The 20,154-nt window shown below is 46.1% G+C and overlaps 1 protein-coding gene across 11 annotated transcripts in view; it reads left to right on the forward strand.

Moving 5' to 3' along the window:
• Positions 1–20,154, forward strand: part of sox5 (SRY-box transcription factor 5) — a 105,538-nt gene that overhangs the window by 70,712 nt on the left and 14,672 nt on the right. For 6 of the 11 annotated variants that reach the window (XM_062443362.1, XM_062443360.1, XM_062443361.1 and 3 more), the window contains 4 exons: positions 5,018–5,144; positions 8,285–8,373; positions 15,164–15,256; positions 17,045–17,203. In XM_062443362.1, coding sequence (XP_062299346.1) covers positions 5,018–5,144; positions 8,285–8,373; positions 15,164–15,256; positions 17,045–17,203 — 468 coding nt within the window. Of the gene's footprint in view, positions 1–5,017; positions 5,145–8,284; positions 8,374–15,163; positions 15,257–17,041; positions 17,204–20,154 lie in introns of all 11 variants that reach the window. The other 5 variants (XM_062443364.1, XM_062443367.1, XM_062443370.1 and 2 more) reach the window with 2 other exon arrangements.

Consider the following 20,154-nt stretch of genomic DNA (forward strand, 5'->3'; position numbering starts at 1 on the left):
CTGCCTCTACCTCTGTGTGCTGTCTTTCATCTCATCAAGCGCCGGCGTTGCTATAGGTGGGAGACGGAGAGGCAGACAGAGAAGAAGAGACAGTGAGAAAGAATCAGAAAATGAGTTAAGCCACCTGATGCTTTGACTGGTTTAAGAGAGGCCAGACGCACAGGCGACAGCGGCTAACAAGCTCTCTATTAAGGCTAACCCACATTGGTAACTCAATCACATAGACACACACACACACACACATACACCCCTTCAAGTGTTATACCTGATGCAGTCAACAAGCTCGGTCTGTCCGCGTTAGACGCGGTTCACTCCGAGAGGAAACAAAAGTAAAATCAGTAGAAAGTGAGCTTTTCACTCATTTCCAGACATGTATAGTATACCAGATACACACACACACACACACACACCTCTGTACTCTGTGCATAGGAGCGGCTAACTCAATTGCCTGTGTAATTGTTTAATCACTCCCATTACACCGCAACTGGTGTAATTTCTGTTTTCCTTACACACTGTATGTGTTTATGCGCATGCACAAACACACACACACATACACGCTAACACACATAACCTGGACCACAACCAACCAGCTCCCTACTGAGACCCACCCTTCCTCACATGCCTTCCTCTCTAGCATCCACATACACAGACATACCTGTGTTTGTGCGCCCGCTGCCACATGAGCCCGTGCCCCCTACATTCACAGCAGGCTGGCCTCTAATAGCCCCCGTCCATAGAAAGTTAATGGACCAATATTAAAAAGGCATCTCTCTCTCTCTCTCTCTCTCTCTCTCTCACTCACTCTCTCTCTCTCTTCCTCTGTCTCTCTCTCTGTCTCCAAATTAATTATTGGTTCTATCACTCGCACATCCCCTCTTCAGCAATAGGTCATCCAGGTCTTGCATTAATTGCCAGAGCATATGGTCGCCAACAGATTTTAGCTGTGGGACTCGCACTTTAGCGGGGGCTATTTTTTCGCGCGCTCAGATGCGAGCCATATTGTGCGGCGCTGGCAGCTATTGTTCGGCGCATTAACTTCATAGAGCTAATTACTCCCCAATAATAACTTTACCTTGGAGTTTTTTAGCGCGCCGCGTGCCAACCAACCTGTTTCGCACCCCATATGTTAATTAGCGGCCACATCTTCATTATGCCGCAGCGGCGCTTTAAGTTCAAGCTGTGCCGCCTGGCGCGTGGTGAACGCAGCCTCCACTCGCTGCCAATTATCCAACTCTTGCTCCCCTCGCCGTCTCTCTTCCTCTCACTCTCTCTTTCTGTCTCTCTCTCTTGTTCATTCTGTTCTCTATCTGCTGTTTATTTCCTGAGAAGTTCTCTCGCCGGGGTTGAATCTCGACTTCTCTCTTTTTCTTTCCGTCCTCTTTGCCCCTTGTGAAAGTTCTCAGGAGAAAAAAAAATAAGTTTTGCACTTTTTTTCCCTTCATATATTCTTTTCTCTGTTCGGTATTTTTCTTTGTTTTGCATTCAGTTATCGCTGATTAGAGATTTTTTTGTTTTTCCTCTCAAATGAGTTCCAGTTTTGTTTGTTTCAGGTTTCTTTTTCGGATGTGGAGGAGGAGGAGGAGGGAAGGGTGGGGGGTTCGTAGATAAAAAGGCGAAGCCCCCTTATTCTCCACGTCGGCAGTCTACAGTAGCTGCGGCGTGATGTTTTTTTTGTTTAGTTTTTTGTCCGTGCGTGTTGTAGGGTTTTCATGTTCGCTTTGGGCCTGGTGTGAAAGAGAAGCTGAGATGTGCATTATTCCCCCAAAGCGCCTGCTGTTTCAGATGTGCCTTTTTTTCCTTTATGTGGGATCTGGAGATTGTCTGATAGATCTGGCTCTCTCTCTCTTCCTCTCAACATCGCTTTTCTCTCTCCTTTCTGTCAGTTCCTCCGCTTTGTCTCCCGACTCTCGTCCCCCCCCCCCCCTTAATTCGGAAGAGCTCGCTCCCTCTCGTTTCTGCGTATCGCTTTCAAAAGTTTACATTATGATCACGAGGGTCATAATCCACTTTAAGATATTGCATTATTGCATATCCAATATAAGGAGAAACATCAGATTAAGCCATTTTGTGACATGGTAAAGGAATGTAAATGGGAAGGAATGCACCGGGAGGGGGGGGGGCACGGTCAGAGAGGGGACTGATGCACACTAATAACATATGATCGGCTAGTGGACAAACATGTACCTTTTTTTTTGGAGGCCTTTGTTTCTCCAACTCTCACTGCTTCATATGTGTGTGTGTTTTTCTGAGTTACCCATTCGAAGGTCAGCGTGTGTGTGTCTGTGTGTGTGTGTGTGTGTGTGTGTGTGTGTGTGTGTGTGTGCCAGTGAGCATGCGAGGCTCTAGCGGTGGCGCTCGGCAGCTGTTACGCACATATCTAACTCAACTATTATAACAGTGCCATATGCGAGGGGGGGGGGTACGATTCTCCGCGAAACCTCTCTGTCTCGCTCTCTTTTTCCTCTGTGAATATTTCTCATTTCTTTGTGTGCGTTTTTGTTCTTTTTCCTTTTTTTTTCTCCTACCGCTTGATCTTCTTATCCCATTGTGGAGACTTACATGTATTGTGCAACAGTTCTGTAGGCTGATTAATGTCTTCCTATTGTGCGTGGGGCTTTTTGTTATGAGACAGAAAAAGAGAGGCAGGAGAGAGAGAGGAGAAGCCGGGTGATGCTATTAAGGATCTAATGTGATATTTTCTTCTTTTTTTTCATTTGTGTGAAAAGAAAGCAAAAACACACACACACACACACACACACACACACACACACACACACACACACACACACACACACACACACACACACACACACACACACACACACACACACACACACACACACACACAGAGAGAGACATCATGTAGTCAATGTGCCAGTGTGTCTAAGTACAGTATGTATGTATTACAGCTGCCACAGTCTCCTCATCCTCTCCTCTCTTGTATCCTCTCCTCTCCTCTCCTCCCTACGGTACATTACAGCACTGCTAGCCAGCTCCACTCCAGCATATGTCCAATTAGGCCTGAAAGGCAAAGCGGAACTGTTCTGTCTGTGATTCGTCCCCGCGGGGGTCCTGTCCGAGCGTTGCGCTGGAACGCCTTCCCTTCTGATCGGCGCGGCGGCAGGCGGCGCGGCGGTTTATGGTTAACCAAAATGGTGGAGTAATTATTGTTTTTGGTGTAAAGAGGGGAGGGGGAAAGGGGATGGAGGGGGGGGGATGCTTGAAGAGAGCGCTATTCCCCCTGCGCTGTGATAGTTTGATTACAGTGCTGCTGGCTGCCGCATGCCGACACACGGGAATGGGAGGAGGAGCACACACAAACACACACACACAGGTATTTACTGTTCACAAGCATGCATACACCCAGGGAAACTTGAGTACACACACACACACAGCCACTCTCCCTCTCTTTACCTGTCTCAAGCACTAAGCGCTTCAAGTGGCCTGCATCACTGACATATTACCTGATTGTAGCGCGCCGTCCTTATGATTGTGTGGCCCGTTTTCCATCATTCCGGATCAATTTCCCCCCCCACATCAAACGGCTTTTACCTGCCTATTATCCTATTCAGCCATTACTCCTCCAGCCCCCTCCTGCCTCACACAGAGAGACGGAAGGTGAGGGAGAGAAGATGAAGGTGTAAAGAGGGGGATGAAGCTGACAAAGTGCTTTGCAATCAGGGTCAATAGGTGGAAAAGCCCTCTACTAAGGATTTGATTTAAAGGGGCATTCCGCTGATTTTTTTAGACATCAAGTTCAGTTCGCTCTTCATGAGGTGCTTTCCAAAGTGTGAGAGTGGATAAAAACTATGTAGGGACCAAATATTTAACCTGCATTCTGATTTCACACATACCAAAGCTTAAGTAGAGATGATTAAAAAGAACAAAATGCCAAAAATGTCACAAGAAATGTGTTTTGTTTCATTCAACTGAAAATCCTTCAAAAAATAAGAACAAGTGATGAAAGCTCCCCCCTCTCCTACTTTTTCTTTTCATACCTGCCGCGTCCCTCAGCTTTTCAGCGATAACATGCCTTGTAATCCTCCCTCTCTCACCTTTTTCCACTCTCCTCCTCCTCACTTCCTCTTCTCCTCTCCCATCCCCATCTTTCCTCTCAAACTGTCAGTCAGTCCATCACACGCGAGTCTTTGTGTGTTGTTTTTGGCAGGACGCTGTTTAGTGCAACCATCTGTCTCCTACTTCTCTCTCTTTCTGTCTCCCTCTCTCTCTCTTTTTCTCTCTCTTTCTCTCTCTCCTGCCAAAGCCACCCATCGGAGCTGCTTTTTTTTTTCTTCTTCTTCTTCTTTCTGCTTCTCCTTTTAAAATCCTGGAAACCTTGTGAAGTCGTATGGCTCTCTGCCGATGGGCGCCCGGAGACGGTTGTGTCTGCTTGTTTGTGTGTGTGTGTGTGTGTGTGTGTGTTTGGGTTGTTGAGTGAGGATGATGGGGGAAGAGATGGGGGGGGGGAGAACATCATCTTCCAAATAAGAGGAAAAGGCCAGCTGTTGTGAGAGTTTAGTGAACTGTGCTTATGACTTGCTTTTTTGTCTTTGAATTGACAAGATGGAGTGTTTACAGTCTGAGTGTGTGCGTGTGGGTGTGTGTGTGTGTGTGTGTGTGTGTATGTGTGTGTGTGTATTGCTCCACTGGTGTCTATGTAGACTGATGTCATATGTGTTTTCCATATGTATTACATGAATATATGTGTATGATTGTGAGAAATGATGTAATTCATATGTAAGCGTAACTGTATTCAGAATGGCACTTAAGGCTGTTCTGGGATCACTTACACACACGCACCACTATTTTTAGCATTACTGTGTACACTGCTTGAATGTGTGTTCATGTGTACCTGCTGTCATTTATTACTGTAGGGCTGTCACTCAAAGAGGCGCTAAATGTACGGATGCTAATGTTTATATCTGTTTCCTCCTCTCTCTCTCTCTCTCTCTCTCTTTTCTCCCTCCATCCTTCCTTCCTTCTTCGCTCCCTCTCATACCTCCAACGCCTTCATCAGCAGGTCCAGGGTCAACTCCCTCCGCTGATGATTCCTGTCTTTCCTCCGGACCAGAGGACTCTGGCGGCGGCGGCGGCCCAGCAAGGTTTCCTCATGCCCCCTGGCTTCAACTACAAGCCTGGCTGCAGTGAGTGACGTCCACACACACAAACACACACACACACACACACACACACACACACACAAACACACACACACACACACACACACATACTCTTTCTTACATACATTCCTGAACAGGTGCCAGTTTCAGAGCATGAGTAGATTTTTTAATTTTTTTTTATGGTGTGATGTTTGGAGTGTTTTTCACCAAGCAAGGTAGAAACAAGAGTTTTCCCACACAGCGAGTCGGATTGTTTCCCAAAAGACGATCTCGCCCCTACAACAACATCTCTCTCTTAATAGAAAAACCAGTCCAAATACACCCTTCCTGTTTACACTCTCAATCTCTCTCTCTTTATCTCCCCCTCTCTCTCTCTCAGTCCTTTTGGCTCCTTCCTTTTGTCTTGTCTATTTTTTGATGTATAAAAGCAACAAAATGCAGGCGTCCTGCAGGTCTCTCTCTTTTTTTTTTCCTTTCTTTTTTTTTTGGCTATCAGGCTCCGGCTGTGTGGCAATGTGTTGTTTACCATGATAGAGAGAGAGAGAGAGACAGAGAAAGAGAAAGAGGGAGAGAGAGAGAAAGAAGGGTGGGCGCTTGCCAAGGGGATGCTGGGAATAAATGCACCATGGGGGGGTTAGCAGAGTGGGGAGAGAGAGAGAAGGGGGGGGGGAGGGTGGTGATGTGACCTGCCCCAGGTTCTCCTCACATTAACACGGGATGCAGCCAGAACATGTTTCCAACACAGCCCACACACACTGACACACACACACACACACACACACCGACACACACACACAAATGTCCAGGCAGCCAGAGACTGCTTTGTGGTACTGCAAACACACACACACACACACAAAAAAGACAAATATTTCAACACGGATAGATAGGCGAGCGTGCACGTGAACGCGAGCTCGTGCACGATGAATTCTCTTCCCTCCTCCTCCTCCCTCTCTCTCTCCATCCCCCCCTCCTCATCCCCCCCTTTAGAGTTTCACAGCTTCCCAAACAAGTCCATTTCATTTTAATTAGTGCCATCTTCACCCACGCCCACTGCCCACGTAAATACCCTGTCAAGTGGTGGGCTTGTCTTTTCACTGCCTCCGCCAACTCCCAACCAGACTGGTGCGCCGTGCCAGGCCGAGCCGCCCCTGAGAAAACTCTCTCTGGCAACTTTCAAAGTTGTTGTGAGTCGACGGAGTTTTGGTGCTGTAGCTCTAAATAGGACATGTGTAGCATTGTGCTCTGACATATTCTCACGGCACTTTGTCGCTTTGAAGATATGAATAGATTTTATCCACACACAGTGCTGTATGTGCTTGGGTGAGCTTCAGAAGCTGGCATGTTTTAACACTTGTTGAACGGTAACACAATTTTTCCATTGTCCGAGCTAAAAATGTGGCTGTTGAGGTTTGTGGAGGTCTTTTTCGGGGAGCAGTTTTGGACATAAAAAATTAAATGAGTGCAGACCTACATTTTTAGGTATGATATGCTCAGATGCTCAGGTTTAGATCCTGTTTTATCAATTATGGCCTTTCCAGTGCTTTTGTGCATTTCACATCACTTTTAAATGCTTCAAAGATGACGCCGGAATGGATTCGAGCATTTAAAAAAAGTTTAAAAATCATCACCGACGATTAAACTGATGACGTGTTTTCTTGCGTCTAGCTTCCCTCCATCCGTCTCTCCTGTCTGTCCGCCAGTGAGAAATCTCAGCCTCGTCCGCCGAGGTCGCTGTCGCCAAGCCAAGAGCAACATGTTTGCTTTCCTCCGTCCTTCTCCCTTTTGTTACAGCGACCCCCAGGAGGAGCATAAATATCCACCCGGCTCATGTTTGTCTAGGGAGCGAAGAGGAAAGACCCATCTCACTAGAATACACAGTCCTGAAATAATTCTTTAATCCCTCCTGCCCTCCCTCCCCGCTAGAGAGAAGTATGTCTCTGCTTCCATTTCTTTCTTTTTTTTTAAGAAGAGAGTTATATGGGAAAATATGTCGGAAGGAAAGTCTGGCTTATGCCAAGCTAGGACACATGTACACACACACTCATTTATACGGGCGCACACACACACACACACACACACAGACACACACAATAGAGGGTCCTGATTCAGCCAAGAGGGCTGACCGCTGTGCTGAAGGTTGAGGTCAGAAATGCAAGGTCAAGCCCTGAGAACATTCCCAAGTCTCCATGAAGGATGAAGTCTGCTCAGTGTGGTAGTCTGACCTCCATGTGCTGTATTTTGGTTAGTGGGCATGTCCGAATGCAAACCGAGCACTACTTAGCCCGTATGACTTAATTCGGATATCTGTGCAAATTCAAATTTACTTCGTATTTCCTCTCCTCTATCTGCTGCCACCCTCCTCCCCTCCTCCTCCCCTCATCTCTGACCTTTCTCTCTCCACCTTTTCTCTCTCTCGGAGTAATTACAGCACGGCCTATCTGCACCTGGTCACTAATAATCCGCACTCGTCCCTTTTTTTCTCCGTTTCTTTCTCCCCCTGCGCTTCTGTCATCTCCTCCGCCCCTGTTCGTCCATCTATCTCTTGATTTATCATCCCTGACAGAGAGAGAGGGAGAGGGTGGAGGGCGGGGGGGTGGGGGTTGAGATGAAGCGAGGGAGAGTAGCTTGTAAAGAGAGAAAGATGACAACAAGAAGGACAGCAGAAAGTGGGAGACAGTGAAAAGCAGCGCTCTCCCAACAAAGCGGGAGAACAGACAGTTGAGAGAAAGAGACAGAGAGAGAGAGTAAAAAAAAAAAAAAGAGAGGAGAGGGGAGAGCGGCAATCGGCAGTGGCGGCTCTTAATTACGGCGCTGGGGCCCGGCTTTATCAGAATCCCCTCACCTCGCTGCTCTTTGTCAGGGGGTATTAAGGAGGAGGACACACAATCAGGCTTTTCATTAAGGCCCTACCGGCAGCGCACACAAAGGACGGCTTTAACAGCTGCAAAGAGGGACTCAGGTGGTGGTGGGAGGGGGAGGGAGGGGGTTGATGGGGGGGCGAGGGGAAGGTGGGATGAGAGGGAGAAGAAAAAAAACAGGGTGAGGGGGGAAAGGGAGAGAGCTTTGGTTCATTCTAACTAGTAAAAATTCAGCATAAGTAGCCACTGATTTTGATTTGATATGAATATAATGGAGTGAAAATGTCTCTTCTCTGTGTTCTTCAGGTGACCCTTACCCTCTCCAGCTAATCCCCACAACCATGGCTGCTGCTGCTGCTGCTGCCACACCAGGCCTGGGACCCCTACAGCTCCAGGTAAGAAAACAGTGTTTACAAGTGTCCCCCTCAATCCATACTCAGTTTCAATTCCTGAAGAGACACACACATTGAGAGATTGTCATATGGTTGATTTAGGGGCCCGAAAGATATACTGTAAATTACAACTGCTACTGGAGTGGTTTGCATGTTTTGCTGCCATAAATCATCAGTATGTGATATCCAGTTTTCAGTTGGGTGGTCCCACCGGGAATAAATCCCTCATAGCGATCCCTAATGGCGTTCACATCACACACGCACACTGCCTACCAAGCTACACAAGACCACAAACACTGCTGCAAAGGGGGTCGGTCGTGGGGGTGCACAGCTGTCACTTTCAGCCAAATTTTGGACAGTGATGTGATCTCATAAGAAGAGATCAACAATCACACGGAATTGCTAGTGGAACTAAATAAAGGTTAAAGTCAGGAGTGGTACAGAGGCAAATAGCTTTTTGTCCTATTTTAGCATTAGTGCCTGAACGCACCAAGAAGGAAACAGTTTCAGAGCCTTCTCTTAACTCTAAAGGAACATCTCCATCAATACTAAATCCTACTGTATGTACAATGAAGTCTCTATGTGTGGTTGTTTTCAGCTTAAACACACCTGCAAGTCAAAGTGCTCAAAAGTCACAAAATTTCACTTACATTTTAAAGCCAATGCCCCGTTTTGTATCATCGAGGGCTGATTTGTGTTGTCGTTTTGCCTAATTTTGAGTTTTGGAAAGATAAAAAAATGGGCATCTTCCAAATCAAATCATGTGATTGGAGGATATCTGACAATTGGGACCCATCGGATATAAAGGGTCGGTATACATGAGCGTACAGTAAATTCGAGAAAGTGGTCTGCTTGTTTGCTCTGCGACCGCGTCGTAAATCTGGAAAGCCAAATGGCGAAGAAGCAAGAAAGCAGAACAGGGATAACACATACATACACACACACACACACACACACACACGAGAAAAAATACTTTAGAGAGGGAAAACAGTAAAAGAAAAAAAAAACAGAGTCAACATCTGTTATCCCACTTAAAGAGGAGGATGAGTCTGACTTTGGTCCTTTTCCTGTCTGCATATTTAGAATAAGTGGCCTATCGCTCGGTAATCCTGGCCCGCAGGATCACCGCTCATGCACTCTCTTTCTCCTTCTGACCCCCCCTTACACACCCACACACACAAACATACACCACCAGACCTCACATACTTCCACTCAAATCCACGTGGGCTTTGGGGGGGGGGGGCCCACTCTCTCCCTGGGGTTAAGAGCCTGCGCGGGCGTCCTCTCAGTTGCCTGTCTGAAACACATTAACCTCCAGTGTCGGGCCTCGGTACAGGCTGCTGCTGCGCTTGCCCCCCCACTTCTCCCCTCCTCTCCCGACTCGCCTTGTCTCCCTGACACGCATTATCATAAAATATGACGCACACACACATACACATAAACAGCTGCATTGACACACATATTTTCATGTGTATTAACTGGGGAGAGCACATCTTTTTCACTTACCTCTCTCTCTCTCTCTCTCTCTCACACACACACACACACACACACACACACACACACACACACACACACACACACACACACACACACACACACACACACACAGACAGGAGGAATGATGGGAAAATATGGGTTAAAGGTTAGGCGGAGTGTGTGTAATACATTTGCACCTGTCAGCCAAACGTGCTGCCCCATATGCTCCACACTACAGGGAGAATAGAATAGCTGTGTAATTCTATCATGGAGAACGGACCCCGCTGTCGTCACTGATTTCATTATTACTCGCTTTGTGTGTGCGTGTGTGTGTCTGTGTGTGTGCGTGCGGGCACATTTGGGTGTTTAGCCCGAGAATAATGTCCTCAGTGCTGTTATCACTACTTCAATCTAGCCGTCCATATGTTCTGCTGTGTTCAGACTCACTCAAAATCTCCAGTCGAACAGCTTTGTCCACCTTGCGATTGGATTTTTCTCCCCCCCCCCCACCAGCAGCAGCAGCCGGGAGGGGCAAGAGGACACAAAACAAGTGCAAAAAAAGAAGAAAAAAACATCTCACTAGCAGATTTCCTTCTTACAATCTATCCGCATGCACACATACACACACACAAATTGAGATTAAGGCTTTGTCAGATTTGCCCGGGCTAACAACACGAGTACAGATGTCTCAATGAGGACGGATTTCCTTTGGGGATCGTCTCCGCGCCCTCGTTTTTGATAAGGAGGTGTGTTTTTGTCGCCGAGATGAGACGGTGCGGCGGCGGTTAGCTGGAGGCCTGGGGTCGCCACGGCAACACAGCGGTTTGGCAGACAGGGTGCGAGTGAAACCACTTAGTCCGGACACACACACACACACACACAATTAGATATAGAAAATGAAAGATTTGCAGATACAGCGCACAATAAACTCCCAGCTGCACTCAAGAATGCACGGAAACACACACATACACAAACACAAGCACACAAGCACACACACACACACACACACACACACACACACACACACACACACACACACACACACACAGTCATTACAGTGTGTGGTGTTAATTACTTGTACACACTGGGTAATGTTTTGCTGTCAGGTTACCCTCACGCAATGTCCCCTGTGTGATGAATGGAGTTTAAATCCAATATAATCTGAATTCTTTTCATCCAGTGAGTTTTGAATAGAAGTCAGGAAATGTTCTCAGCACACAGCAGAACTACTGTATGTAATCTGCTACCAATATGTAAAAAAAAAAAAAAAGGTTTGTTTTCGTGATAGGCGACACACATGTCACAGTGTGTTTCCCATCACAGGCAATGAGAGGAGAGAATTAAATCTGGTCCCGGATGTGACCTTCAGAGCCTCTGTACTTTCAACAGGACTCTGCTACGTCCAAAATATGTGGTAGACACCTTGCTAGTGACCACAATTGGCTACTGACTAACTGTTTCATGTGTGTGTGTGTGTGTGTGTGTGTGCGTGTGTGGCATTGTGTCTGTCGAACAGTTGCAGCTTTGAACTTACCTCTTCAATTCTGATACATATACATATAACTTTTTTGTTAGGTTTTAAAAAAACAACAAAGCTGGTCTACTGGATGAGCAAGATTAAAGGGTCAATACAACTATTTAGTCCTGCACATGTATTCATGTTGGGGGACTTGCAAAAGTTAGATTTAAGTAGGAATGGTCAGAAATCATACCAGTGGAGCCTATCTCCTGATTTTTAATCTCAAGTATAGGTCAAATCAACAGCAACTAAATTAAACATAGAGAGTCACAGTTCATGATATAAGCTGATTAAAAAAAAACGTGTACAAGGCATGATTGTCACCTTTTTTCTCGATGCCTGTAACTCAAGTGTCTTCTTCGGTAAAGGAATCGATATAAAGATGGACGTCAGCGAGGCATAATGGCGCATGCCCTCGTTGCACAGTTTAGAAAACCGTATACACGAGGAAAAGAAAGCAGACTGAGTGGAAAAACTCTCAAAAGCACGGCTTTCGCGTGAAGTGCTGTTCTTAGAAAAAATAAATAAATGTATTAATCTGTCAATGATTTTAAGCTTCAACTATGTTTGAAACCTCCTCCATAGAAATCAACAGAGTAGCTCTTACAGTCAATGGGAGCTTAACAAACAATCCTCCGCCGAATGTTTTTCAAGGCAATGGAGGCTTTGGAGTGTACAAGGTTGGCATTTAGCATCTTAATCTGGGGGGATGAGTGTGACATTGTGCATTAGAGCATGTTAATCTGGCTCCCTATTGACCCTTGATATTATTGATATTATCCAAGTCGCACAAATGGAGTGAGAAGGACAGACAGAGAGAGGAGATGAAAAGAAAAATGCACTTATCTTGGCGAGGGAGAGAGAGAGAGAGATTGGTGATAAAGATGAAAAGGCAGAGGTATGAGAGAGGTATTTAGAAGGATGATCAGTTAAAAGGATAAACGGAGAGAAAAAGGGAGATGGGGGGGGTGGAGGTAAGTGGAGGAGAGAGGAGTGTGTGTGTGAGGGAGAAAAATGTGTGTGTGTGTGTGTAGCGCGGTATAAAGAGGGTCAATGGCGTGGGTCAGGCATCATATGGAGAGGCAGATGTTGGAACATATTGTCCTGGATTACCGCACTGTACACCGGAGAGATGGACGGACGAACAACGGATGGGCAGGCAGAGGAAGGGAAGGGAAGGGAGGGGACGGGATAGGAGGTAGGGAGGAGAAAAAAAAGAAAGAAGAGGATGAAAAAGACAAAACAAAACAAAAACAACAGACAGGATGAGGGAAGGTAAACGAGAAATCAATGGAGCAACTTGTGTCTCTACTAAAGCTTATCTGGAGGAGAGAAAGAGCGCAGGGAAGCATTTTCTCACCGGCGATATCTCCTTCTCGGCTGTGGAGGCCTCCAGGAGTTGCGAGGAAATGCCATTTTCCCGATAGCAGCGTGCGATCGATGTGAAATCAATACGCAGCACAGATAGGTGACTACAGTTGAGCAAAATCTGCTTTAACACCACCTCCCAACAGATAATGAGTAAAAGAAAATGACTTTTTTTGTGTGTGTCTACTTTTGTGATTTCATTACATTGAAAAGTTTAGTTTGGAGTGTTCATTATACAAATATTATATTCACTAGAAGTATTTCAGCAAAGTTAAAGTGAAAACTCTTCTTGGATTATTTTTCTAACTTTCTAAAAGGAAGCACACAAAAATAATACGAATAATTCAGATCTTTTGCTGTTTTTGTCGTGCTTGTGTTTGTCCTTGAAGTGATACCATAAAATATAAAGGAAGACACTGTATTTACTTTATTTAAACTTGACAACTATATTCATGTTTCTGTGTGGTTGTTATTCTATTTATCCCTTAAGTCAACCACAAATAAAGTTTCGATTATTTAAATGCGGTCGTCATAGAATAGCGGAGGACAAAGAGAGGCTGAAGAGACGTAAAGACAGTGAACGACTAACAATTAAGTCCACTCATGGTTCTTTTTTTTTTATTCTTTTTTTTTTTGTCTTCCAGTACCAAAACACACCACAAGTGGGAAAAAAACATGGTTGGAGAGACAGGAAGTCACACAGACACATAGACAGAGAAGAATCCATTAAGATCCATACAATAGTCCTCCGTGTCCATGTAAACAATAGAGCTCAGACTGCTCTGACAACAAAGAGTAGGAGAGCTGCTAATCTGACTAAAGCTGCAGATTATTGACCAAGAAGACACACATACACACACACACACACACACACACACACACACACACACACACACACACACACACACACCGATCCCCTCTTACTAAGATGACAGGAGAAATTGCACGAAAAGAGAATGGACATAGCTTTGTGTGTGTGAGTTAGTAAGACGAGAGCATATGCACGCGCGCACACACACACACACACACACACACACACAGTGTCAATAGTACTAATACCAACCTCCCCCCACCTATATCTTCACTCAGAGAACACCAATAGTCACACATCACCTTTTCACCCCTCATCAATAGAGCTCAGGCTGAACATGCTTGCACACACACAGACAGACACACATACTCACGCGAGCGAGGGGGGGTGTCATGTGACAAGCACATGCTGACCACTACCCACGCGCACTCACGCACGCACAAACACATGCAGATGTGTTAAGCACTGGTCTCACATTAGGGGATTAAGGACGAAAAGAGTGAAGAGCAGGTCTTAACAGTTCAAGATGGACACACAGAGAGAAGACGGGGTGACGCACACACATACACATGCATATACACACACACGCACAAGCACAGCTCAGCAGTGTGCCTGGCTAGTGAGTGACATTTTAAATTCCTTAGTCTCATCCTACAACTACGATTGCATTTTGCCTCCTCTCACTCATTGTGTTGCTACGTGTGTGTGTGTGTGTGTGTGTGTGAGTGTGTGTGTGTGTGTGTGTGTGTGTGTGTGTGTGTGTGTGTGTGTGTGTTGCTGTGTGTGTGTGTCCTTGCGTCTGTGTGTTCGCTCCTCCAGTCACCCCAGGGGGCTTTGCGCTGTCACTTCCTGTTTGTTGACATGCATGTCGTTGTGGCTACGCTCTGGGCGCACTCCACAGTGCCTCTGCCCTCTGTACTGATTGTCTGTGTGTGTGTGTGTGTGTGTGTGTGTGTGTGTGTGTGTGTGTGTGTGTGTGTGTGTGTGTGTGACAGTGAGCTCGTGAGTGTGTGTGTGTGTGTGTGTGTGTGTGTGTGTGTGTGTGTGTGTGTGTGTGTGTGTGTGTGTGTGTGTGTGTGTGTGTGTGTGTCACTGCTCGCCGGCCCATTGAGCAGGCTTTGAGTGACGGGAGCTGGCCTTGTAATGGAACTCAATTCACTCCGCAAATAAAGAGGCCTTTGAACCACTGGTCCGAATATGGCAGGACACACACACACGCACACACGCACGCGCACACACACAGAGACACACACACACACACACATACACCGCCTGTGGTCCACTCGCTAGGGGGTTTGGCTGGTAGGGAGCAGAGGGAGGGGAGGGGAGGTAGGGGGGGCTATGAGCACAGGGAAGGGTGTTCATGCTCGGCTGCAGCCCCCCTCTGCCCCCCCACCCCTCCTCCTCCTCCTTCTTCTTCCAGGAGCCACAGTGCAGCTAATTGAAGAGAAATGAGCGAGCAGAGGCTGATCTGATCTCAGCGAGCTGGTCCTCCGCGCCGCGTCCGTGTTACTCGCCAGAGCATGACCGATCTCCCACTGATTTCCACATCAGCAGTACACCCCCCCCTCCCCCCCCCCCTCTACTGTATGTGCCTCAATTATTACTGTTCCCCTCAGTTTCTGGAAGAGCGGCAGATGCTGACACTCTGGGAACGGATTCAGGTCCAAAACTTGATGACACGCAGTGAAGAAGATTTCATAACACAAAAGGTGCAAACTCATGTCCAAAATTAGTATTTATGCATAAAACTGCTAAAGAGTCTCCATCACTATTAATTTATTAAATGAGCACCTCGTTCTTAAATGTTAAGCACCCACTCTCTGCTGTTTTTGAATAGCAGGTATCTGATTTTTTTTTAGACTGAAAGTGAAAAGGGAGTAGAAAACATGTAAAAGAAAGCATGCAGCTAATATTATCATTCCTACATGTGAGTGACAGTCAGGAGGAGATTATTCCAAATTCAAATATGAGTTTCTTCCAAGAGTAACTTATTTGTGCAGTGTGCACACTTGCTGGGTTTGAATGTTTGAATTTTGTTGTTCTTGTTTTGTATAAACGGAGATAAATGTCTTTATTTAAGAAAGCAGAGGAGAGCAGGAGCTAATGTGGCTGTCAAGACAGATAGAGAGAGGTACAAACAGACAGAGAGAGAGCGAGAGAGAGAGAGCGAGAGAGAGAGAGATAGCAGTGACAGCATCTCTTCCTTGTCCATTTGCATAAACCAGCCTTTGTTTGACGCCGATGGCCGGCAGCCAAGCACCAACAGAAGGACGGAAGTTAAACTAAAAAAAAAAAAAAAGGATGGTCGTCTTCCAGAAAAATCTTCCACCAGAAATAAATAATAACAATTATAACTATTCAAAAAAACCAACACATCAGTTACTTCTTGCAAAAACAAACCGTTTCTGTTGCTCTTCAGACGAGGGAAAAACAATTCTGAGGAGAGACAAAAAAAAAAAAAGAAGGCTTCTTGGAGATTTGTATTAGCCGAGATGAAAGTAAAGATGATTTTTGAGGAGGAAGATGGAGCGACAGAGAGAAGAGAAGGCATTTATGAATATTGAAGCTCCTTCCAAGTTGTGAATATTATGCTGTGTCTGTTGCTGTGGAAATACAGGCCAGAGACTGTTTTGTGTGATACAATGCTATTGCATAAATATCCCCCAAGTATGTTCACACCATAGCAGCTCATGCCATAATGCTGTTATTTAATTGGGAATTAATTAAATACATAAATAAGAATAGGACTAACCTGCTTTTTTTTTCTTTTTTTTGCCTCCCACAGCAGTTATTGAATCAGTTTATCTTTATTTTAGAGCTATTTTATAGCAGGTTTTTGTCTGTTTTTTGCATCTTATTGTCAGCACAGTAGAAACATCGCAGGGGCACAAGACACTTCTGGCATGTCCCATCTGCCATGTAGATAGCAAAATTTCCTCTCCCTCTCTCTCTCTCTATCTCTCTCCATCATCACTTTTTTTTCACCTTGAGCAAAGAGCCCGACTCTCTCCAGCATGACCTCGATAGCCGCAATGTTTTCCCTTTTCTCCCACGATGCACCTGGAGGGGACATTGGCCATCTCTGGGCCTGTCAGAGTGGCTGTTAGCGCTTCTCCCATGGGTTTGAGGGGGTGGGGGAGTTGTGGAGGGAGGGAGGGGGTGGGGGGTTTTGGGGAGGGGGGGTTGACAGTGGAGATGTCCCCTCTCTCTCTATCTCTCTCTGTCACACACAAACAGAGACCGGGCCACTAATGGCCTCTTCTTCCAGAGCTTTTTAGCCGGCGTCTTCTTTTTTGTTTGTGCGCTTTCGAGTATTCATTTATTCATGTTGTCCCTTTTCTTCTCCCTTTTTTTGCCTCCTCCTCTCTTCTTCTTTTCTTACCTCTCTCTCTCCCCCCTTACTCTCCCTGCCACCCCTTCCCCTCCTCCCAACTTTTTCTCCTGTCTGTCTCTCTCTATGTCTCCTTTCTCCACCTGTCTCTCGGACCTTGCAGCAGTTGTATGCGGCTCAGCTGGCGGCCATGCAGGTCTCCCCGGGTGCCAAGCACGGAGGCAGCCTGCCCCCCCAGGCCAACATGGGCACACACTCCCCACCCACCAACACACACTCACAGAGCGACAAGATCCGCAACTCCCCACCACCAAACAAGACCAAGGTAAGAGAAATGACAAAGGCCTCCAGAAGTTTCTGTGTGTTTAATACTAGAAAACCACAAATTAATCGCTAATTTATACCTTTTAATATGTCTGAACTAGAAAATAACATGAAAGGACATTAAGGCTGAAAAATTACACTTTTAAAATTCAATTCAGCCAACAAACATCCTTCTTATCAATTCATTTTTGTCTGTGAGAAATGGAGAATTTTTGGCCTTTCTAGTGTTACAACACACAGTGAGAGAGTGAGCCTGTTTCACTGCAGTGCATGGCCCCCAGAATGTGTTTCCGAGCATGTTTGAAGACTGCAATGTATCCCCAATCTCTTTTTTTTGTCTCCTGCAATCAAACATGCATCCTGAGCAACGGTCAGCTCCTCGATATGACCCCCACTTGACAAAACTTACAGTACCCGTTTGGAAATCGAAATGCTGCAAACTTTATCGCAAAGCTCCAGCTGGTATGTGGTCTGAGGATGGTGGATTTTGAGGATGTATTGGTATTTGTGCCGTTTTCTCGGCTGGCTGCCCAATAGGGGCGAAAGGGAAGGCTTGTGTCCATCCAAGTGGAATTCTATGAATATCTGGTCGGCCTTTTGGGACCTTGAGTGCCTCCCTCCCCACCTGCGCACACACACACACACACACAACCTCCCAAACCCCCCTGCCATCTTGTGTCCACTCTAGAATCCCCACAGGTGTAGTGGTCAGTCATCAATCAACACACACACATACACACACACAGGACAACACTATCACAACCCCACAGAGTTTCACAAGCTGAATTGAAATGTGTGCAAATCCAACACATAAATCAAAGTTTCCCAACTTCCTTTTTCCACTCAGTTTTCCCCCCCACATTGTTCTTAATCTGACAAACAAACACACACACACACACACACACACGCACGCACTATCACTGACACATGTCTTATTACCATATATATGGAGTCGGGCTGACAGGCAAGTACTGCAGCCTGTGGCGGAGGGGGCAGAGAGGAGCCGTAATGGTCTCCCCGAGTTCAGCGGGAGTGTTTGACTGGGAAGTGGACCCGCCTGGACCTAGACGGGCCCCGTGGAGCCAAAATGGCCGAGTGACCGCGGTGCTGTTGTGGTGTTACTGCCCCGTGCGGCGGCGCTGTTTGCGAGCACAGAGAGACAAACATTAGATAAGCAATCTGCAGGCTTTTTTTCTTTCTTTCCTCTCTGTCTGTCACCAGTCTGCACTCTTTCTAACACACTCTCTTTCCTTTTCTCTCTCTCTCTCTCTCTCTCTCTCTCTCTCTCTCTCTCTCTCTCTCTCTCTCTCTCTCTCTCTCTCTCTCTCTCTCTCTCTCTCTCTGGGTGAGTGACATGTATATTTCAGAGGTGTGCTCCCCCTGTGGGCTCTATCTCAGGTCTCTAGTCATTTAGAGACCTGCTGCCTGCCTCTGCTCACAGCTGTTTGGACTCAGGCACACACCGCTTAAGTGCTTTACCCTCGGGTGAGACACGGACACACACACACACGTGCGCACATGCGAGCGCACACACACACACATATACAGACACAGGTGTAGAACAGGACACCATGCCAACCAGAAACCATGCAGCCCCTTCACACAAATACACACACACACACACAAATCACTGCAGCACACATGCATCTTTCTCATACGCAAGACTGGACCCTTAAATGTAGGCAGGCATGCATACAGACCCATACAATAGTGTGATTCAAGTGATGCACCATGTGCTGCCCATTCGCTGACATGCATCACACACATACACGCAGCGCTGTTAAGTAACTAAGTACTCAAGGTGTGTGCTCATGTGAATATAGTGTAACATTCACTTTTCATACTTAAAGTACGTTTTCCTCATTATATTTCTGCACTTTTAAGTAAGTAAACTCCATTACTCGAGTGCACTCAATATGACTTCCACGATGGCACATGCGCATGCAAATTTTTACATTTAGCATGCAGAGAGGGAGAGAGAGAGAGAGAGACAGCTGCAATGGAGACCGCAACCTCAATTTTCAACATCTGGCACATAATGACAACATGCAACCGGCACCGCACTGTCAATAGCACGGTTAATGACTGTGTGCGCACACACACGCTCGCAGGCTGCAGACCACCTCCGTGACTTAAAAACTTTTTTGGCCGGAGCTGTGCGGCTTCCTGTTTGCTGTTTAGACTCGAAGGAGACAAAAAATGTTTGTTTCTCGAGTTGTGAGCTTGTCATATGTCTCTTATCTTGGGAAGTACACTTTGTGCCTTGTATAACTATAAAAGTATGACTATTTAAAGGTTTACCAGTGTAATCTTATCAAATAATGTACATGTAGAAACGACATGACTCACTGGAGAGTCAGTAATTCTTTCAGTCTGATAGATTCAAGTGTTAAAGATAGTGTGGAGGCGACAGGCCCAAGGCAATTATAAAAAAAACAAACAAGAAGGTGAAGCCACATCCTAACAGTGATTTTTGTCTAAATATAAATTAGCTGAAAATGTTAAGTTCATTTTCATACTTGAGGAGTTAGTGTTTGAGTATGACTTACTGTAAGAAACAGTGTCATGCCGGACTATGATGCGTTTTCTGCTGTCTGATAGAATTAAAAACCCCAATATCATTAAGATACAGACAGTCACTTATAACTTGGAGGAAAAGAAGAGAAGGAGGAAAGATAGACAGAGAGAGAGAAAGAGAGAGAGAGAGAAGCACATGTGAAGGTCTTGACACAGACGGTGCGGCACACACGTACACACACGCACACACATAGACCTGCCCGGGATAAACGGCGGTGGCGCACGCACACACTTGTCCTGCTAATTGAACCGTCAGCTCCCCCGTGATAAGATGCAGAACCCTGATGTCGCTTTCGCATGTCGGCATCTACGGATGTGAAATACAGCCCACACACACACACACACACACACACACTCTCTCTCTCTCCCCTCCTG

Source organism: Scomber scombrus, chromosome 22 (assembly GCF_963691925.1).
Source record: "Scomber scombrus chromosome 22, fScoSco1.1, whole genome shotgun sequence".
Taxonomy (NCBI): Eukaryota; Metazoa; Chordata; class Actinopteri; order Scombriformes; family Scombridae; genus Scomber; species Scomber scombrus.